The 23,650-nt window shown below is 32.3% G+C and overlaps 1 protein-coding gene and 1 non-coding gene across 2 annotated transcripts; one reads left to right on the top strand and one right to left on the bottom strand.

Annotated features, from left to right (window-relative positions):
• Positions 1 to 2,172: 2,172 nt before the first annotated feature.
• Trnan-guu (transfer RNA asparagine (anticodon GUU)) lies at positions 2,173 to 2,246 on the bottom strand. The gene has a single exon. It is a non-coding gene; the product is annotated as a tRNA-Asn (tRNA).
• Positions 2,247 to 2,618: 372 nt separating this feature from the next.
• Positions 2,619 to 20,437, top strand: LOC132734401 (leucine-rich repeat-containing protein 74B-like). Its single transcript, XM_060721140.1, has 14 exons — positions 2,619 to 3,008; positions 5,898 to 5,945; positions 8,202 to 8,610; positions 10,933 to 11,117; positions 11,523 to 11,630; positions 12,343 to 12,509; positions 13,174 to 13,201; positions 13,471 to 13,591; positions 13,821 to 13,879; positions 14,186 to 14,380; positions 14,615 to 14,710; positions 15,008 to 15,064; positions 18,951 to 19,036; positions 19,262 to 20,437. Exons 1-14 carry the CDS (start codon positions 2,940 to 2,942, stop codon positions 19,341 to 19,343), a joined length of 1,710 nt encoding a protein of 569 aa, XP_060577123.1. The 5' UTR covers positions 2,619 to 2,939; the 3' UTR covers positions 19,344 to 20,437.
• The last annotated feature ends 3,213 nt before the right edge of the window (positions 20,438 to 23,650 follow it).

Below are 23,650 nucleotides of genomic sequence, written 5' to 3'. Positions count from 1 at the left end.
TTCCATATAGTTATTTTGTATACAATCTGATATTATTTCGTTTACAACTTAATGTAATTTTAACATTTAACTTTGTGTACAATCTGGTGTTATTTTGTGTACAATCTGGTTTTTTTTATGTACAATATCTGGTGTTATTTTGTGTACAATCTGATGTTATTTTGTGTACAATCTGGTGTTATTTTGTGTACAATCTGGTGTTATTTTGTGTACAATCTGATGTTAGTTCCTCTGCAATCTAGTGTTGTTTTCTTTTCTTATACAATCTGACGTTATTTTGGAATCAAAGTAATGTTATTTTATATTTCAATCTGATGTTATTTTGTGTACAATCTGATGTTATTTTGTGTACAATCTGATGTTATTTTGTGTACAATCTGATGTTATTTGGTGTACAATCTGATGTTATTTGGTGTACAATCTGATGTAATTTGTGTACAATCTGATGTTATTTCATCTACCATCTGATATCAATTTCAATAGAATCTGATGTCATTTCGTGTACAATTTGGTGGTTTATAAAAGCTGCCGAATCGAAAATGTCCACAAGAATAAAGCATTTCAAAATGTCACATGAATTTTTAAGTTTATGCTTGACATCTTTCTTAATAGAAGAAAAAACAACGTCGGCATCGTAATATAATTACACACATTTTGATTTTCGTTATGAAATATATGTAATAAAAAAATAATATAATGGGTACTTTTTTCTTTTAAAGATTTGAATGAAAGAAGAATACAAATATGACCTGAGTTTAGAATAAAAGAATTGACAAAAAAATACAAACTTTGTTAAGAAAAGAAGATTGTTTATTTAATTTTGTCGTTTGAGTTATGTTAAGGTGTATTATGATATACAAACAAGTGTCCATATGTTGAATATAGTGCACAAATGATACAATATGAAGTGTTTCGTAAACTATTTCATTAAATAAACAATCTAATCTTATTTCGTATAAAATAGCGATATATCTTATACAGTAAACTTCTCCTACAGCAAAAACTGGTATACCGAATTTTTGGTTAGAAGGAACAATTAGTTTTAGCCCAAATCTTGCCCTTCCCTTTATGATATAAGAAAATGTTGTTATAGCGAACACTTTTTTACGGAATTATTGCTTATATGGAACTCATATTTTAGTCCCAGTTGACGAAAATGCACTAAAATAATAACATGTTTGCAACGGACTCCAAAAAAGGCCAACCTATTCATTGATTCAGTATTTCCCACGTTTGTTTTCATTGGCATGAATTAAGAGTTGAATAAATTTGCATCTTTTTCAGTAACAACTAATATACACGTATTTTTCTTTTACTAATTAAATTGCCTTTTTGCAATATGTCATTTATATTTGAAATTATAATCGCCCTATTAACAATGACATCAATCTGTACATGATAAAACTTATTTAAAAATTAATGCAAATAAACTTGTCATTATTAATGACTTAATGCCAGTTCAACATGTACGCAATCGAGGACTGATATTTATCTATGCAAATCATGTTCAAACTTATACATACATTAGTACTCTTCATTTTGATTTTTGGCGCCTTTGTTTTATTATGAATACATTTTGTACAACATGTTAGTATCCTATATCAATAAACATGAATAATTTCAGGGTTTTTTTCTATATTACAATAGAAATGAGATGATAATCATAATCTTAGAGGAGTTTTAAAAAACAATTTCTTTTGTACATCTTAATTAGAATGGAAGATTATGTAAACGTTCGGTTCGTTATAAATGAGTTAAAAGCCTCTGATATAAGGAACTAATTTACATGTTTTTACAAGGAACTCCTGATATAAAGTACAAATTGCTTGTCCCTGCAATGAGTTCGTTATAAGCAGATTTTTTTTCTTTATTGTAGGTCTAATATTATCTCTTATACAGTCAGATGACATTTCGTTAACAATCTGGGGTTATTTTTAAAAATCTCATGCTATCTCGTAATTAATTTGATGTAATTTCGCATATCGCATATAATCTGTCTTAGAGAAACAATTAAATAGAAATCGTCGTCAACGTAACATCACACACATTTTGATTTTCATTAATATATGTTTCTATACCATTTTTTCTTGAGTAAAAAGATATACTGTTTTCTTTATACAAAACATTTGAATAAAAAAACTTAAATTGCGAAAATGTAAACAAAAGAATTGACGTCCCTGGGTGGGCTTGAACCACCAACCTTTCGGTTAACAGCCGAACGCGCTAACCGATTGCGCCACAGAGACGGTTGTGTCTATGCAAAATTGCTTTCTTAGTTATATAAAATAAATAATTAGGAAGATGTGTTTTAGACTGATGTATATATTAGTAACAATGTTTATGCTTATATATGTTTACAACAGTATTCATTTACCGTACATGCATTTCTGTACATGCAAGTTTTACAAGACCGACGTATTTCCGTCTTATAAAAATATAATCGTGTAAAGTCATCTTACATTTAAAAAAGTTGCGACGATGATTGACTTTTTATATAACTAAGCCTTATTATACACAGGTCCCTATTTAAAGTGTTATATAGGGTTTATATCGATCTCCGATATACGCCTTTCAGGGTTGCCTATTGGTTTGGGTTAAATCTTTAATCTTAAACAGTTTATACTTACATACGGTAGTCATATCTAAGATTTAATACCGTCATTGTGACTCGTATATATAAAGCTTGTTAATGTAATTCAAGTGTATAATTTGTACTGCCGTATATAACGAAAAGAGAAGGTTCGTTTGACAGACAGAAACTTAATGAAGGAACGTTGCTGATAAGTTTCTAATCTAATATAATCTAACATGATATAAATTGGTTGACAATATGATATTCAATGATGAAAATTTTGATTTGTGGTTATTTACCGGTGCGAATGTCATGTAAACTATAACGAATCTGGGATATAAGGAACATTTTAGTGGACTTAAGCAAAATGAGTGGACAAAATGGCCCGACCCTGGAGTTCCGGGAGGACTCTTCTACAGGAACGGCCACGCCTAAGGTATTCATCTTTTTTATGATCAGCTAGATTTTGATGTATTCAATTAAGACTCGTTGCTATTTATATACAACCGCGTGGTTACATGCACGTGCTAGCTATGTATACAGTATTCTAATGTAGTTCAATGTTTTACAGAAGAAGGATTCATGATATCGATATAAACACAAAATCACTTTTATTAAAGCACGTCTTATTTAAGTAATTTCACAGCTTTACAATCCTTTTGCTTCATGTATTTTCTTGTTTTAACACATGTGTCGTCTGCATTATCGTAGTAACATGTTGAACACGCTTGGTCTCGTTAATGCTGGGAAAATAAGACATTTAATACCATTTTTGTCGTAATATCAAAATATGTGTACTTTAATATTTCAAGTTTGTAATATCTTAAAGTGTATTGCCCATTACAGGGTCTTCTGCAAATATTATTTCACACTTTGTTTGAACTGGGAATATTTTCAAAATGTACATGTCTGATAAAAAATATTGCTTGACTTGTAGATCGGAAAATGATATTAGAATTAGAATTGAGGTAATTCATATTTAACAAACTTATCTTTCTGATGATTATAACAAAACATAAAATCAATTAGCAGCTTTGTGTAGATATGCCAGGACTTGGATAAGATATGTAAATATTTAAACAAGTGTAAATGTTTCTATTATAAGGTCGTCACCCAGTAAAGATCGACATTTGATAAGCCTATTTTAACGGTGAATTGTTGATTTTTGGTCACAATGTAAGCTAATAGATAAGAACGATCACACGTATCATGTTCAATGTAACATTACACTGTTTTGACAAGCATTTTTGGGCTTGTTTGTTTTTAACAAATACAAAAATCAACAACCGACTATACAATTGAATTTGCAACCACTGAAATCATTAGAGTCAAAATTTACAGTAAGATATACGTCCGTTATATAGTAAATCCGGTGTATGTTGTGCATATTACCAGTTACAGGAAAACCGGTGTTCAAAGACCATCTCCAAATAAAGATCATGATATAGAAAACCTGTCGCCGTTCATAGATAAGATTTTTTTTCCAGAAAACATCTGTCATGAAAGCCGTTTTTATCTATTTTATACACTGACTTTTATGTAGTGCTTTACTGTTTACTGATAATTAGACACACCTCCTTATATTTTTCTAAAAACGGCAGACTGTGAAGTGTAAATCTTTTCTACAAGATTTTAAAGTGATTTTTTTCAAATAAACAAGTCATACCCTTAAAATAATTCATCTTGCAATTGAACTCTGTTTAAAAACATTTACGATATAAATCGATCATACTAAATGGTTAAGTGGAATTCTTGATTGAAAATCTAAACATGTTACATAATGGAATGGTTCTTTTAATCGTCCAAAGTGAAAGGAATGGATCTATGGTATTTAGAATCGTTTAATGGTAATCGATTACGTAAGACGATTTGCCTTTTTAAGCTGCTTACTTTATTTCTATCAATATTTAAAGGTTTGTATTGACCTATATAGTGATCTTCTAAGATCAAAGACAATTTATGTCTCTTTTTTTCTTTTGGTAGTTTATTTGAATTTCATTGAACATCTGTGTCATAAAGTTAACACATTTTTAAGTTAAGTTTTGAGATTCTACGCTCATTTAAAGTCTAAGTCTACGTAAATGAAATATTCCACTTTTAAATGTTTATAGTACACAAACCTAGAATTTACTTTCAAAGTTATTGCTAAATCCATGAACAATCTTAATTGTACCATTATGCAGTTTGCAGTTTATTTTATTAGACCCAGAAAATTTGAAATCCGAGTATTTTTTCTATTATATAACATAATTATATTACATGGTCAGAAAGGAAATTAATATTAATTCACGTTTACAATTCAACATGTTTATGATCGAAATATACTTAAATACAGATAATAATAATTGTAAATAGTTATCATACAGTTAACAGTAAACACTTTGTAATCTTACTTCGAAACATGCTCCTTCGTTTAACAATATATTTAAAAAGTGGGAAAAATCATCAACTTTACACATGAAATTATACATACATGTATATATTTATACCAACGCCTAAATAAAGACAAAGATCATTTTGTTAACTTAAACCTCATTTGAGCCGCGTCACGACAAAACCAACATAGTGGGTTTGCGACCAGCATGGATCCAGACCAGCCTGCGCATCCGCGCAGTCTGATCAGGATCCACGCTGTTCGCTTACCAACCCTATAACAAATAGAGAAACTGATAGCGAACAACATGGATCCTGATCAGACTGCGCGGATGCGCAGACTGGTCTGGATCCATGCTGGTCGCAAACCCACTATGTTGGTTTTGTCGTGACGCGGCTCATTTCTTTTCTTTTCAAATTGTTGTTTAACATGCAGAGAAGAAAAGAGCAATTCTGTCTCGTTCTGTTTTTATTATATTTGGATGATCGAAATTTAAAGGACGATTAATCTGTTTGAAACACGCACATAATATTGACTTTTTCCTTACGACTTTCTTTCACATTGAAATAAAACTAAAAAAACATTAGTTTTATTTTGATCTTGCAAGTATGTCTTTTAGCAGATCTGAAAAGAAAGTTCGCCTATATATACGGTTGTAGACGCTGTAAAATTACAGAACTTTGGTTTAACTTTTCTAAGACATAGTGTGTTGTTTTGTTCTGAAATATGAGACAATGCCCTTTCATGTCTGCACAAATCTTAAGAAATCATCTAATATAGTATCTGCTTTCATATAGGAAGCAATGCACAAAACAAAATACATGTATCTTCTCGATCTGTGTAGAAACTATAGTGAACGAGGTAAGTTTGTAAAATATTATAATGAATTTTAATGAATTATTAACAGAAGCACGCATGTTAAGATTTGTTTTTCTGCTTGATTTGTTAAAGGATTTTCGATATTTCAATATGGATAGAGGAGATACCGAACTTTCTCTTGTAAGTATTGTACTTATACACGTGATTTACGTGCTTTATGTATGCTTATAACCTACACGTGTATGGGATGAACAAATATTTGGTGACGGGTAATAACTTATTTATTGCATAATGCTAGATAAACGCCTAATACTGGCCTTATGTTCTAACAAAGTTGGTGTTGGGTAATGAAAGCTAGAATGCGTAAAATGTGCCATGTTGCTTGAATCGCCACATCCCTCAACCTCCATTCATGATAATTAGTTCCCGACCTTAAATGCCTTTTTGCTTTATATGGTTGGTTGATTTATTTCTTATTTCCTTTTATGACGCCCCCCTTCTCCCACTTCCATAACTGATAATAAGATCCCGACCTGATATGCCGTTCTGCTTTAATGCTTTAAATGGTTGGTAATTAACTTTTATAATCATATATTAACTATATTTCAAAAAGTCCGGCAAGATGGAATGTTGTTTTTAAAACTTAACAAATTAACAATGATTTATCATTGACCTAACACTAGTATTCTAATGTCAATATGAGACCCTCACCCACCTCATCACTCGGTACCATAATAAGAAAAGTGGTACGGGCATTGCCAGGAAACAAGCAAATGTTCAGTAATCATTGACAACTATACTTAAACATTTAATGTCGTTACTAACATCATATTTTTATTTAATATCAATAATAAAAGACAGAAAATGAAACATGTATTATCAATGTTTGATTTTTCATTCTTAGTTATAATGTTATGGTCTGTCTTTAAAAACAAGTTTGTTTTGGCATTATTGCAAATGTTCTTTGCAAGGGAAGTTCATTTATTACCAACATTCATTTCACTTAACATGCATTTCGCACAAAAGAAATCAAGTAGCGCTCTGATAAAAGATTTAAATTGATTAATCAATCGATTGAATAATACTATCACCTGTCAATCACTTTAGAAAACATTTTAGCTACACAATCAATCCTGGTTTAAGAAAGTCTAAATTTTCACTCGAGCTGAATAATGCGCAATTTTATTACACTATGTGCATTGACTTAATGGAAAGCTTGTCAAATTGATAAAGGGATATTTTATGTTTGTAAAATCGCAAGCTTATACCCCTTTGATTTTTCAAATATAAAGCGAAATTACATGTTAATGAACAGCTTCATTGTATGAACTACTCAATTGATTAAATCCATGCCTTATATTATTAAGAATCTCATAAGGAGGAAGTCTTTTCTTTCTTGAGATAAGAAAAATAAGAACACTTCTGAAATTCAATTGACATATAATTTGTTTTTGTTGCATTTTGTCTCGAAGAGGGAAAGGGAGTGAAAATAAACACGTTTCCTGTTATAATTATAGACTGATTTAGCGATGACCATGTAAAGTCAAATTTCTCTTTTAGAATATTTTCAAATACTGCAAATGTTAATTCTATTTGTACAATTAACATGTACCGTGATTTGGATTAAAGTTAGCTAAAAATATCCATAGTTCAGCAAGAGGCCAAATTTAAATAGGGTAACGAAAAGAATCAGACATTCTGTAAACGTTATAATTCGGTATACGTTGCCTCATACACAGAACTCCAGCTACATTGTTTGCTTTTCTTTTTCATCATTTAACCCATTTTCAGCTTTCAAAACAAAATCAAATACGTTACCGTGTTTTATTTGCCAATTTCTTGGACAAATAAATCATCACTCTACAACACTAAGGTTCCTTTAAATCAATATTTACTTGCTTTAACATTTTATGATAAAACATCTGTATAACATGACAGTGGGTATGAAATAGTGAATAATTCCCCCTAGTAGATTTTATTGTGAACCTCAACAAACAAGAATATGAAATTTGATTTCTTTTAAGTATACAATGCTGTCACTTATTGCAAGTCAAATGGTTTACCTTGACGGAACATTAATTGTTCGACTTTTAAACAAATGTTGTAGAACATAACATGTGTCAGATATTGTGGATTAATTTCACTTTAACAGTTTACTTGGAGTGTAAGTTTGGTTTTATAGTAATTTGTAGTAGAATTAAAATAGTTTTACTAACACAACGACACCCGAGAGGGAAAACCAATTTAAAAATCTATTAAAGTTATGAATAATTTCAATAGAAAAAAACGATAAAGTACAAGGATTATACCTATTGGAAAATGTTTAGAAACTACACTATATAGTGTCTTTATGTTCGTTTAAAACTGTCGTAAAATATGCTACAATAATTTTATAAAATTGTACAAGTTTCTTAAAGTTTGTTCTATTGTTAAAAGGTAGAAAGACAGCAAAGTTTCCTTGAATCCGTTGCGGAGGAAGATTCTGGCTCTCAAACCGAAAGGCGCGTACAAATTGATATAATGGATGATTCTGGGAGAAAGTCAGAAATGGATGATCGTAAATCGGTGAATTCAACGCGAATGCCAAAGAACATGACACGCGCAATGCTCGTGCGTACTCCCGCAAATAAAGACGACGCTCCCGAACCGCCCCATGAGGAGGAAATCCAAGAGCACACTGAACAACAAGAACCGGACATTCTTATTACCGAACTAAAGGAACAACCTCCTGATATAGTTGAAGGTGACGCCGACGAGGAATCGGACATAGAACCAGAATATCAGCAGGTTACCGTGGAGACAGTAGACGCTGAAGAAGACTGGGATACTGATCTTGAAATAGAAGGTGAGTTTACAACCTGTGCGATTTAGCGATTTGCTTTTTTTATTTTATTTTAGAATATATCTACAATAATTTTGCTTAGGCCATATACGTAAATGTATTACATTTGCGGGTTGAAATAACGCTTTATGTTTTCTTATTTTAAATTTCAAAAGGAACTGTATGTGAAAGGATCAAATTTGATATAACTTATTGAAAATCGACGGACAGATCACTGGTCAAGTAGAAGATATTTCTGCAATTGGAAACCCTATCCTTTCTGTGTTATAATTAAGTAGTTAGAATGACGTCTACAAATGGTTAATTATTCAACTGATGTAAATGAGCTTTTATTCTCGACCACTTGATCTATAGCTTTTTGACGTTTAACCATTTTCCCGACTTGAAATTAAACTAAGCATGTGATTGTTGCATGTAATGAAACGTTTCCGTTTTCACTTATTTTACGACCTCCTGCATGTTGGCAAGTGAAACATTTTAAGTCTCCGTTTCAAGGGAACCGTCATTCTTTCCTGAGTAACCATATTTAAATTATTTTAATTGTTTTATTTGCGTATTTGGAATATATTTTAGATAAAAAAGGTAAGTAAATATCACATCACTATGGTATTGTAGTATAAAAGGGATGGACAAAGGCTTGAAAATAAATAAGCGTATTAACAAATTCATTCTCGACTTTTGAGGAAACTCTATGTATTAGGAGTATGCTTCAAGTAACTTGCGACTTATCGTTATAAGATTTTCTCCTACAATAGATTTTGTTTACTCGTAAAATTTCTTAAGAGTGGTGATAACAAGCCAACGGAATAAGAAAAATCAAAATCCGACAATTTAAACAATTTGGCAGTGATAATTGATACACATATAGTAAATTTTAGCTTGTCTATAGGTCATGAGAACGTTCAATGTATTTATGCAATAATACAGTTTGTCAATAGTTTTTTGTCAATATCGGAATTGTGCTATATAAAAAGCTGATCCTATATTTAAAAGTCAAATTTCGAGAACACAGCAAAAGCACGGATATGGTAGAATAATTAAAATGGTAGGCTAGTATTACGGTGGCAGAATTACGGCGGGCAGAATTTGGCTTTGCTGGTATTTCACTTCACAGAGAATCGGGCAACATAGTCCACTTATGCCTCAGTGTCCTTCCCTTATTGATCAGTCTAGTTTTCTCTAGACAGTGTTGTATTTATGTCTTATTAGTTCAAGTGATATACATGTATATTCATTTAGAGTACATGATTATTTGCTAAGCAGTTATTGTTATCATGTATAGTTTTGATAGAAAACATTTATAGTTTCATTGCATGACTGCATGATTGTAAAGTGGTATATAATAATAATAACAATAATAATAATAATCGGCGAACATAACATAGGGTACTAGTCTATCTGAAGACATCTCTAATACAATATATTACACATTCTTTACTTAATTCTTAAATAATGTTTCTAAAACTTACATTTAAACACTATTAACATAGTGTACAAGAAAAAATAATATTCAAACAATACTGACTCTTATGTTTTGTACTGATTGAAATTAACACTATTTCAGCTAAAAAGAGTAAGAACAGAACTTGATTCTTTTTCTATACAAGCATTTCATGGGATTTTGGTATCTTACTTCACTTTCTTGACACTCGATTTTTTCGGTGTTTTTTTTGCAGTTGTTTAATTGTTCTATTCATTGTGTATTTTGTATAACACTGATCATTTTCTATCATTATAATATGTTCTTTTAAATCTTCATGCATTCATATATTAAACATGCTTTTCTCTCTTACACTTTGGTATACATTTCAATCTATTATTATTCTGTGTGACTTCTATTAATTAAGCGGCACCAGTTAATTATTTTATTTGCTCAATACTCGGCTAAAATCACTTCTAATATTTGCATAAGTCTTATTCAAGGAATTTGATCCAGTGTCTTTTATATTAAGAAATTTGCTTAACACATGCCAGTTTAAATGTCACCTCCTGTTTTATATTTATGGAGTTCTTTTCGTGTTTTTCCCTTTGCTAACACTTCAATATAATCGTAAATTAATATAAGTCACGTCATATGGGACTGCTATGCTGAAGAATGAAGTGAGTGTTTGAAACCAAATACCCCCATAAAAAACACAAGATTTTTTTTTAAATTTTGAAATTGTCCTTTATCTTTTCTACAAGCTGGTCCCGTATTGACTGTGATGTGCGTTTACCAATATTTAAGTGTTTTGTTTCACCTGTTGTAACAACAAATACATTTAATGACGGCTAATGTTTACATACACATATATATTATTCATCACCAGTGTGTTATTATTTTAGATGAAATGATGAAGGAGGTTCGAAACCACGACCCGTCCGGTCGGTCGTACTATGACAAGGTGTGCAGCAGAATGGGACTGGTCCCTGTATCATATATAAAACGTCATATAACAGATAACGAAATAACGATGAGGTTCCACGGGTTAGGATCTAGCGCCACTAAAGCTATTGCTCTTGTTTTAAGGGTAAGTATGAAACTTGTATGTATATGTTTATATAAGGTTATTCTCTTAAACAGTAAGTGACTTTGTAGATCCACTTGGTAATCTACCTTGTGATTCGTCTTTATTGGTCTACCTTGTAATTTAATGTTGTGATCTTCTTGGTGATTTGATGTTATGGGTCTATAGTTATTTGCTTTTATGAATCCACTTGGTAATTTGGTTTTAAACATCTAATTGTTAATTCTATCTTTACTTAGTGTAATTTTTTTCCCTATTCTTCAAATACATGAACAATAATCGATACTTACTAAGCAAAATATCAAGTATACGCAAATGAATGCAGACTAATTTTATTATATACATATCAACAAAATTTTGAATTCGTATTTTAGTGTTGCTAATGTTGTTGCTATTGTTGTTGTTTAGGACAACATAACTCTGGAGAAACTGAATCTGCAAGGGAACTGGATAGAGGGAGATGGTGGGCTGGCAATGGCCCGAATGTTAGAGGAAAATGACTATATCACAGAATTGGTGAGTGAAATTATTGATATTTGTTTTTAATTCATAAGAAATTTAAAAAAATATACATGCATATAACTAGTAAATGAATGCAACGCTCGTGAAATGATTGGCTAGTAAAGGAATACATGTGTATGAAACTGTTATAAAATGGCTATAAATGATGTGACGGTCATGAAATAACTGTCTGGTAGGAATTGAATAGAACAGTCGTGTAGTTTTTAGTTATTTATGACATGAACAAATGTTTTGGAAAATTTCATATACAGTGTACTTATTTAAATACTTTCACGCACAATTGTTGCGCTGTCATAATTTGAAATGGAAAAGCACCAAAAAGATATGTACTGACTAAATAGCGAACAGTGCAGACCATGATAAGTCAGCATATATGTACCGGCAGATCTTTGTCTGCACTGGCTGCATGGGTGCAATCGATTGCCGCCAGCGAGCTAAGGGTAAACTTTACCTGAATATCGAACGATTTTATAATATTAATATTCTATTAGTTGTAAAGATTTTTGACAGGTTATATGACCCTATATGCATAAATAACATTGTCAAGAATCTTTATATACAGCAAACTTACTGTATTTGAGAAAAAAAGGAAATTACATTGTACTTTATAAATTCACAATAGCCGTGTATAAAGTTTATATAAACGCCACACTTATCAAACAAACCTGCGCAGTATTATAATTTTCAGTAATACCTTATTTTTCAGGTACTATCTGACAATAAACTTGGCACAGTAGGAGCACAATGTATGTGTAAAATGTTGTCAGTTAATGCCGGATTGAGGAAGTTAGATCTTTCAGGTGAGTCACAAATAAACTCAACTTTAGAAAGTACAAATATCAAAATATACATACATGTATTTTGGCATTCTTAGTAATCTTGAAGTACATGAACCTCGCATAGCGTATCGCATATTTGCTGATCCTGCCTTTACGTGTTGCATTATCTGCTAACTGTAGGGAGCTCATACCTTTCTTTCATGTAAAACAATAATATTTCTATTTGGAACATGTATTTCTGTTACTATTCAACTTTTCAAGCAGCTACGGTGTGACTTCTGTATTCAAAGTTTATGTTATATAATATAACTACAAAATAAATGGAAATCATTTTTAGCTCGACTATTCGAGGAAGAAAAGTGCTGTTATACTCACCAAGGTGTCGGCGTTTTAAGTGCACTTCGAAATTACTAAAGGGAAGGGGTTTTTGAAACTTAAACCCCTTTTATTTAGAAGGAATAACGGGAAACCCACTCCCCCGAATTCCAAAATCTCTAACATGGTTTTTTGGAAAAAGTTGAAACTTAAAAAAATTTTCTACATTATCCAGGCTTTTTTTTAAAACCTACATGCCCCAAAAGCCCTTGTGAAGAGTCAAGCACCCCCTTGCCCTACTGACAGCTTTTTGTTTTTTTAAAAAATAAGGGAAGGAAAATTTTTATGGGGGAAAATTTTACATATGAAATTTTAACACCCCCTTTTACCATGGCATAAAAAAATTTCAAAAACATTACAAAATTTTCTTTGGGGAAAAACCCCGCCCCAATTTTTGCAGACGCACTAGAGGTAACCCAAATAATACACGGTTCAGTTATAAATATAACAATCATGTAAAAAATAAACTATGGTAACAAAATATATGTTTTTCTTTTATACTTGTATATGTTCCGTACAATTATACAAATAACATATTGTTATAACCTTTTAACGCAAAAAAGTTATTTTAATCATTAACAGATGCGCATGTCAGGAAATATCAGTTCATGATTTACCGTGAATGTATAATTTTTCTGTAATACCCGTACAAATAATATATTGTCAAATCGGCTTTTCAGAATGCCAAATATCTCAAAGAACTATACTTATCACGGAATATGTTCGGATCTGAAGCCGGAGAAATATTAGGACCCGCCATAAGTAAGATATTCTATGTTACGTTATATAAAGAAAAAAATAGTGATTTGAATAATTTATGATTAATTTATTTTGAAATATGATAGAAACTATGCTTCCTTTTTAAAATAAGAAAAAATCTTCAAAAATTCTAAACACATATGTACCTAGATTTATAACAATTGCAGAAATTTTTTAGAATGTTTCCCCGGGGAAAAATTTAGTTTGGTTGTTTAAAAAATCTTTTTTTTAAAGGTCCCCAATGCCCATTTTAGAATTTACTTGATCTTAGGCTGGAAACGCACAATTTTCGAGGAAAAAGGTGCAATAGCCGTAGCCAAGGGAATTGGGGTGAGTAGGATTATACGTATTATAACATTGAAATGTTCTGTTCAGTCATTAAATTGAAGTACAACAATCATTTAAAAACTTAATTAGACGAGTATATAGAAATATTTGAGCGTAAAACATAAATTGATTATATTTTCACAAACAATGCCGTAATAAGACCATTTTCGATAAAGACAACTTGTAAAAGTTATTTCACTAAATGTCGCGATTCTGTTTTTAATTTAAGTTCAATTAGTTGAAGAGATCACAAGAGAAAAAAAGAAACAAAGAACTAATATTTTGTTTCATTTTTTAATTTGAATCTAGGAGAACGTGCGGTTAAAATCTTGTGACATCAGCTGGAATGGTTTTGGTCCAGAAGGTGGCGCTGCAGTCGCGGACGCCATGATTTCAAATAACTCTTTGGTGGAACTTGACATCAGTGGTAACAGACTGACCGCAGATACTGCTATGAAAATCGCAAGGATGATCGCATCAAATGATAATATAAGAAAAATTAGCGTAAGTACATAGTTAATATTAGAGTTTTTATCAAATTCATGATTGTATAACTTTAAACATGATATGTGAATAGACAGATATAGCTGGTGAATTGCATTAACAAATCTGTTTCTAAGCTAATTTTGTATGTGTATATTCATTTCTATAACAAAAATTTCGACCTGGTTTTTGTTTTTGGGAATACATTTGGTAGGAACTTAATTCTATCCAGAATGCATTGCTTTTCTCTTTCAGATCGGGAACAATATATTAACAACAGCCGGGGCTATTGCTCTTGCAACGGCTGTCAACAATGGAGACAGCAGTGAACTAGAGGAGTTAGATCTTACAGTATGTTATGTTTGTTTCCCGTTTTTTTTTAATATTGTCACAATGAAAATAAAGATATCGCGCAAAATTGTTTTACATGTACGTACCAATAAAGACAAAAATTGAAACGTTTCTGAAAGTAGACAAAAATAATGTACATCTTTTTATTAATTATTTAGCCAAATAAATAGAAAAGAAGAGTTGCTAGACATTTCTGTAAATTTGGTTTCATACAGATATACCATTTGTGTCCAGAGGGTAAAAAGATTCAAGAAAATTATTTATAATATTCAACAAGTTATTTTGTTTCCTCCACAGGATGTACCAATAGAGTTTGAATTTCTACGCATATTTAAAAGAAAAATTAAAATCGAAAAACCCAAAATTTTTTTAAATTGACTCAAGGGGAAACCCATTTTGTTAATTTTAAAGGGAAAATTACTGGGGAAATGTTTTGGGAAAAAACCGGCTTTTTCACCCATAAAAAAAGGAAAGAACCATTTGTTAATTTTAGATAAACCCAATTGTAGTGAATGACATGGGGAATTATTAGATTTCTAAAAAAAATTATAAAACCCGGATGGAGCTTTCCCAAGGGGGACCCCGGGGAAGACTTTTTTAAAAACCCGTTGGGGGTAATTATAAAATTTTTTGGTTAAGCCAAAAGGCAAAACCCAAAATGCTGGCGTTTTTTCGTGAATTTTATTAGATTAAAAAAGAGATAACGAGCAAAACTGTCAAAACACAGTGTTTAAATTGTTCACTTTATAATTCTTATTGGCAGTCAACAATGTTAAAACCTTAACCTGCTGGAACCGTTCAACTGGAAGTGATAACATAGCCTTTGACATTAGCACCGGACCAAACCAGTCTGCATATCCGTGCAGTCCGGCTAGGCTTTAAAATGATATTATTTTGATATTGAAATCCCTTGTTTTTTGGACTGTTACAAATTTGATATGGGACAAATCCATTAAATAAAAACAGCAGGTTAAAGGAATTGTCGGTAGCCTCGTAATAACACAGATCTAAACACAGATTAATGTATGATGGTATTTATAGTATTTCATGTAAGACACGTGGCATTTTTTTTTCCCAAACTTTTGGTTCCCCATTTTAATTTGTCCCCCAACCCAATGGAAAAAAGCAAAATACAGGGAAATAAACGCCCGTTTAACTCCAACGAGTAAAAAATGCCCCATCGGAAAAAATTTTGTGGAAACCCCTTCCTTTCCCTCTTGTAAAGCACCCATCAAAGGGAAAACGTGTGACACGATAAAAAAAGGTGGTTTTTCATAATTTTTAAAAGTTTAAACAGACATTTAAAATGAAAAAAATATGGGAAATGAAATTTTAGCAAAGGGCGATTTTGTTTTCCCCGAGAAATGAAAACCATTTTAAAAATATTCCCCGTTGGGTTTTTGGAGCAAAATTTGATGGAAAAATCCCCTGCAAAGGGCAGTCACTGGGGGTAGTTTGGAAAAACTGGAGAGAACCTTTCCCCGGGGGCCCAAAATTTTTAACTTTAAAAACCCCGTCGTTTTTTGTGAAGTTTTGTGCATTTTAACCTAAAACAGATGCCAACAAGTCTTCAGCTTAAATTATTATCTGAAAGTCTTCATAGAAACGAAGATAAACCCTTTTTTGCTTTTAATCCTCGTTGTGAGCACCATAACCTCGTTGTGAGCAAGACAAGCGCAGTGCTTGTCTGATTTTAATATGTAATTCAAATGGTGAGAATACAATTTTCAATCTACCAAAAGCAATCAAAACGTTTTTTGCACAATATTTTTTTTTGCAATAGTTCTTCTTTTTCTACATAACTTGGCCAGTCTAACATGAATGAAGCTCAGGATAAATACATGCATGTTTATAACTCGCAACACGAAGTATACTGGATGCAGTTAAATACATAATTTCCCTCCCTTATTAGTTCACCAGCATTTGCACAAACAGCAAAACATTTGCAAAATCGTAGGTATATTTACCATTAATTTATCTATTAAGCTAAGAATATACTTGTGTAGTGTTTAAAAGTTACAACACACTAAATAAGTAATCCTTCGCGAAAAACGATAGTCGAATAATAACAGATTCAAATAGTTCTCGGCGTTTGTTTGCTCTGTAGAGCATTTTTCATGATTTTAGTTGCACTGTCTTTTTTTAGAAAGCTCATGACAGTCTGTGTTTGACATTTAAATAGCATTTTCATCATGAAATAGTGGCATTTCTAGAAAACTTCTTGACTTCTTAGGTGTTACACCACTAGTACAATTTTGGGTTAGCTGATTTTGAAAAGAATGTTTTGCAAGAGCCATGACCCAAACTTTTCTTTTGATTTTTATGCATCACTGACAGTTTTTTCTAGTAGTTCTAATCTTTTTAAGGTCCAGGGCAACGACCCCCATGTCCAAATCAACTAAAATGTTGAAAATTATTCTTCATATTCACATGTCATCAGATTAACAGAATAAGTAATCAGGGGAGATAAATCAGGTATTTTAATTTCGGATACTATAGTGTGGGCTTTAGGCGAGTGAAGCATCACGGGGAATTTATGAAATATTTCAACAATTTCACAATCTGTGTGATACACACAAATACATGTGTTTATCCTGAGCTGAAGACTGACAAAAGTGTGTAGAACAAGAACTGTCACGGTAAGTTGACAATGCCACCGAAGTGGTGCTATATATGTCCTTTGATTTATAGACCAGATAGATTATTTGTTTTTTGACAATTAGATCTTCAATGTGAAGGTCATTCAAGGTCAAGGTGAAATAAATATAGGTCAGTTGGAAGGTCTTGTCCAAAGGGGCATTGTGTCCAAATATGAATTAATTCCACTTACTAATAAAGAAGTTATGACCAATGTTAAAGCTTTTGGATGTTCTAGAAAGTCATTCAGGGGTCAAGGTAAAAAAATACAGATCAGTTTGAAGGTCTTGTCTGAAGGGGTGTTTGTGTCCAAATATGAGTAGAATTCGTATACTAATAAGGAAATTATGACCAATTTTTAAGTTTTTGGACAATTTAACCTTCAAGGTGAAGGTCATTCAGGGGTCAAGGTCAAAAGAATATAGGTCAGTTGGAAGGCCTTGTCCAAAGAGGTGTTGTGCCTAAATATGAATTAAATTGATTTACTAATAAGGACATTATGGACAATCTTAAATGTTTTGGACAATTTGACCTTCAAGGTAAAGGCCATTCAGGGGTCAAGGTAACAAATACAGGTCCGTATGAAGGTCTTGTGCTAAGGGATGTTGCGTTCAAATATGAATCAAATCCGTTTACTAATAAGGAAGTTATGGCCAATGTTAAAGTTTTCGGAACGGATTGACGGACTGACGGACGGACAGTTCAAAACTAATATGCCTCCCTTCGGGGTATGCGCAACGTCTTGCAAAGAAATGCTGCTGTGTAAAAACGGTTTAATTGCTTTGGTAGATTAAAAATTATGTTTTCACCATCTGAATTACATATAAAAACCAGACACACACTGCGCTTGTCTTACTCACAACGAGGTTATGGTGCTCACAACGTGGATTAAAGCAAAAAAGCGTATATCTTCGTTTCTGTGAAGACTTTCAGGTAATAATTTACGCTGAACACTTGTGGGCATCTGCTTTAGGTAAGAGTGCACAAAACTTCACAAGAATCGACGTTTTCAATGTTAAATATGGTCCGGAGAGAAGTTCTCTCCAGTTTTCCAGCTACCCCGAGTGACTGCGTCGCACGGTATTTCCATCAAATTGTCCACCAACAGGCAATATCTTTACATGTGCATACTCGGAAAACACATCGCTAGCTAACTGCATTCCGATATTTTTACATAAATGTCAGTAATCTTCAAAAATTATGAAAAAATCACCTTGTTTATCGTGTCACACGTCCTAGATGGATGCTCACAACGAGGAACGGAAGTTGCTCACAACATTTTTACCGATGGACATTTTTCACTCGTTGTGAGTTAAACGGGCGTGTGTATACAGAGTGAGGAGGAAGATTGTTTGACAGCATTGTCATTTAGTAGCTCGACCAGTGTAATGTACTCTCACATAGGGTCCTCCTATTTTCTGTTAGAATGACAATAATTCATTAAAGTCTCAAGCAGACAACAAACAGAGCCAAAATAAATCTTCAGTATTGACTACACATGACTTTTCAATCTGAACGCTTACATGTTTCACTTGTTTATCTGAAAAAAAAAATTTTTGATAAACCACATATAACATATCTTAATTATTGGCATGTATTTTAGGATCTAGCGGTGCCATTTAATAAGCCAAAGTTACAGGATGCCGTCACAAGACTTGCTGATACACAAGAAGGAAGAATATATTTTGGGTAAGTTTCTTTTCTAAAAAGATATGTCTGAAAATATATTTTGGTTATCATGTGTTATTGTAACATGTAGGCATTTACATCATGATTTACGACCATCACTGCCACTGAACGTTTGAAAGCGTTTTTTTAAATATTCATTAAAACTTTTGCGTTGAAATCAAATATGAAATTTGGTAATTTGATATTTATAATTAAACTATCCTACATCTTTATAATGTTCTTCAGTGACTTCATTAAGCAACAGCAGAATGAAATGAAGACGAAGTCTGGTGGCGAGGATGAAGAGATACAAGGGCCGACGGAGTAACACGGAGAACGTCGGAGTAATACGGAGAACGCCATGACTTTAGATACATAATGTATATCGCCAAATTTTACAGCATTTTCAAGAAACATTTTACAAGTGTCTTCAATTTATTGCTCTTTACTTTATAAGATTCGTCTCATTGCCATTAGGTTTACTTGTCATATCTGTGATTGCAAATTGATATTTTTAAATAGATTTTTTATATTTTGTTCTTTTCATTCAAAGCAGCTATTTGATTGTTTTTATTTTACTTTGCTTTCCTTAAAAGGTGGCTAGATCTACTTATAGCACTTGATGTGTAGCTGAATGGTATGGTTGATTAGTCTGAACTGCTGAAAATATTTGAAATATCGCGTTTTGAAATATAACGTGTGATGTGGAATGGATATTTAATGGTACATTGCCTCATCAAGGAAGCTGTATTTGACTAGTAGACTTCTTAGACTTTTTAATATTATTGAAAGCTGAGTGCAGCATAAAATGTAACAAGAAACACCACTGATGTTGTTGTACCTAAATGTATACATTCACATTTCTTTTTTTTTTCTACTTTTTTTTATTTAACCACTTTCCTACAGAGGAAAACTATATAATCCTTACTTTATATAGGTGCAAAAATAAAGTGATTACATTCGTATCATTCAGTTGTTTTGCGGATACAGTCAAACCTGAAAATATGAAACCATTCTTAAAACTTGGAAACAATTTCATCAACATTTGATGTCTTAAAATTGGAATCGTGGTGTAATTGTTTTCATTCACTTTTTAGGACAGTTTCGAATGTATTCATAATTATAAGACGTTCGAGTCAATGTAAATTATGAATTTAGGTTTCCATTAGAGTGCAATACAAATTAACAGTTCCTTCAGTTCAACAACTTAGTAAGTTCGTATTTATTTGTGTAATAAACAGAATACAATGTAATTATCAGTGCATGTACATAGAACTTCTATGGCTTTACGAATTGTACAATTATTTATTTTTCTGTGATATATAATGTGATAAATTTACGTGTTGAATTTGACATGTTCTGCAATGAAGCAGAAATAAAATGTGCTTTACAATATTTCTTCAATAAAACTTGAAACTCCAATGATTTGTTTTCTTTTAGTCACGTGCATGGTAGTAAAATACGGGTATGATAACAAAAATCGTATTACATGTATTCATTTATTCATGGTGTTATTGCATTTGATATCATACTTATATTCATTAATCAAAGTAGTGAAATAGTAATCATTAATGTTCTCCAGAACTACGTAAACATGATAAAAATGCCAATTATGATGTCTTTAATAACAGCGTTAGTGCATGTAACCTCGGTGCCAAAAGTGTCACCTTTGATGTGAACAAGATGGTTATGATCCATAAATATGTTTGTTAAATAAATGAAGCCATTTTTAATATACAGTTGGCTGGGATCTTTCCCAAATACTCATGTTCACTTTCATGATTGGAAAATTTGATTGAAAAAATTACCAGCTCGAAAGAAATCTTCCTTGGCGTATTGGTTACAGGCATACACGCTGAAATAACCAAATCATGGAACAATTAAACTGTTACCAAGAACAAATATTCAAAACATGGTATCTTTAGTTTGATATTATATAAAGGTGTTGTTAAAGAGTTGCCACTTTCAGCACTTTCCCGTTTTTTGGAAATGCACTTTATCAACAAGAAAATACTATTAACATATTCTGAACAGGATAGAAACAAAATATGTACGTATTATTTCCAACTTTATACATTTTCGATCATCTAATTGAAAATTATGAAAAATACACAACTGGAAATAGCAAGGAAACAGAATTTAATGATAATAGCAAAGAGCTGTATTTGTGATAAGTCTCTGGTAATAGTGAAGAAACATATACATGCTTAAAATCAACCTAAGCAACACAGGCTATATCTTAATTATCGTTTATAATCAATGCGAGAACATCAACAACCAGTCCACCATCGGACCACAAGCGTATACTTCAGCTTTTGTACAGATCTAGAATTTCTTGTAAATTATTGCAAAGGTTAACATACTAGTACCTCAAGTGTACTTCTGTGGTACTTTGTTAAATTACCTCATTAAAATTATGCCAGTTACAAATATGTGAAATAAGATGATACGGTATGGTCACAGAAACCATTTCAATGGCACATTATATTACTCAATAGATTTGACGACTTTAAACAATTTAAAAATATTTAAGAACTGTATACTATTCTAATCAGCACCATACTCATAAAATATAGATATTCTTATGCTATGTTAACTTGTAGTGCAGCATTTATGTGAAATATTGTGTTGAAGCCATATAGATACATATACGGCAAGAAAACTTCGGCCTTTATTAGTTATAAGCTTAACAAAATGAACGATATGAGCAATGTTGTGTTCATCAAAAGAAATGCTGATTCTGTTGTGTTTTTTTCATACAAGTTGATCACGAACTAAGCTTCTAATCTATTAATCGTATATTCTACGATGCATGTGCGAAATGGTTTTGTGATATATTTCAGGTAATGGTACATGGTTTAGGCTGTTTAGACATGTATATTCTCAGCAACAGCATGCTAGATTCACTGAAATAGCATGCATGCATCACTAAATTGTCAATGTAAACTGCATGGAAATGTTTAAATATTGTGTATATACATGTATAAGCGGTTTTTTAAATTAATCATGATTCGTTTTTCATACAATGGAAATTTAGAATTATATGTTAATTATAATGACAGCTAACTTTCTACAAACTCTGGCATGATGCATCTACTTTCACAAAAGTATTATTATGTCGTCATAAATGATTGTTCGCCAAATCCTTGTAAATAGGTTACTTATGGTTACAAACCGCTTTAATTATTCTCTTTTCCAAAAGCACACAAATTTGATGTATGAATTTGTTGGTCATACAGGACATATAATATAACAAGTCATACAAAGGGATACAGGAAGAATTTGTTCATTTTAGTCCGTCTCAGAAAGTCATACAGTCATTACAGGGGACACATAATACCACAAGAGTCATACAGAGGGATACAGGAAGAATTCGTTCATTTTAGTCCATCTCAGAGAGTCATACAGTTCATTTTAATTTTAGTCCATCTCAGAGTCATATAGGGGACACATAATACTGCAAGAGTCATACAGAGGGATAAATTGTGAAAAATGGCCGTTTTCATTGAAAAGCATCCTGTTACAAGTTCAAACTGCTATGAAACTATGAAAAATGCTTCAATACTGATGAAACCTGGCACAATTAATATTAACTGGACCATAACCTCTGTAAAATCATGCTCAATCTTAAATTTCCTGTTACCATGGCAACGGGGGAACGTCACAAAATTGCAAAAAGTCACTTTATGAAATTTCCGGCGTGGGTAAATCTAACGGAAACGCCAGTCTGCTATGCAAGAAACAGGAAGAATTTGTTCATTTTAGTCAATCTCAGAGAGTTATACAGTCATACAGGGGACAAATAATACTACAAGAGTCATACAGAGGGATACTGGAAGAATTCGTCCATTTTAGTCCATCTCAGAGGGTCAGACAGTCATAAAGGGGACACACAATACCACAAGAGTCATACAGAGGGATACAGGAGGAATTCGTTTATTTTAGTCACCCTCAGAGGGTCATTCAGTCATGAATACAGGGGACACGTACACGTACAATACCAGAAGTCATAAATCGAGGAATACAGGAAGAATTCGTTCATTTGAGTCACTCTCAGAAGGTCATGCAGTCATACAGGGGACACACACTACCATAATAGTCATATAGAGGGATACAGGAATATTTTGTTCATTTCAGTCCATCTTAGAGAGTCATACAGTCATACAGGGGACACATAATACCACAAGAGTCATACAGAGGGATACAGGAAGAATTCGTTAATTTAAGTCCATCTCAGAGAGTCATACAGTCATACAGGGGACACACAATACCACAAGAGTCATACAGAGGGATACAGGAAGATTGTTTTCATTTTAGTCCACCTCAGAAAGTCATACAGGGGACACACAATACCACAAGAGTCATATACATGTATATTGAGGGATACAGGAAGAATTCGTTCATTTTAGAGACAAAAAGATATATCTTCAAAAGTGTTTTATGAAATTGTGAAATATGATTTATGACCAAAAGGAATGTGAAAGTTTTTTTTACCAATAAAGAAGAGTTTGCCACTGTAACACCTTGTGTAACCCTTGTCGTGAGGGGGCCGGTGATTGTCCAACGGTTACCGGAGACCGTGACAGTCCGGAGACCGGAGTCTGTCGATTAGTTGGTCCTCAGAACTCGTACGAT

Source organism: Ruditapes philippinarum, unplaced genomic scaffold, assembly GCF_026571515.1.
Source record: "Ruditapes philippinarum isolate M1 unplaced genomic scaffold, ASM2657151v2 ctg4455_1_1_1_1, whole genome shotgun sequence".
NCBI lineage: Eukaryota > Metazoa > Mollusca > Bivalvia > Venerida > Veneridae > Ruditapes > Ruditapes philippinarum.
The sequence above is the reverse complement of the archived record's forward strand: the minus strand, read 5'-3'. Positions and strand labels throughout refer to the sequence as shown.

Excerpts from the sequence above, each read along its gene's own strand:
- LOC132734401 (XM_060721140.1), top strand. The coding sequence starts at position 2,940 with ATGAGTGGACAAAATGGCCCGACCCTGGAGTTCCGGGAGGACTCTTCT. Across the intron at positions 3,009-5,897 it reads CAGGAACGGCCACGCCTAAG|GATTTTCGATATTTCAATAT; the intron begins GTATTCATCTTT and ends GATTTGTTAAAG. Across the intron at positions 8,611-10,932 it reads TACTGATCTTGAAATAGAAG|ATGAAATGATGAAGGAGGTT; the intron begins GTGAGTTTACAA and ends TTATTATTTTAG.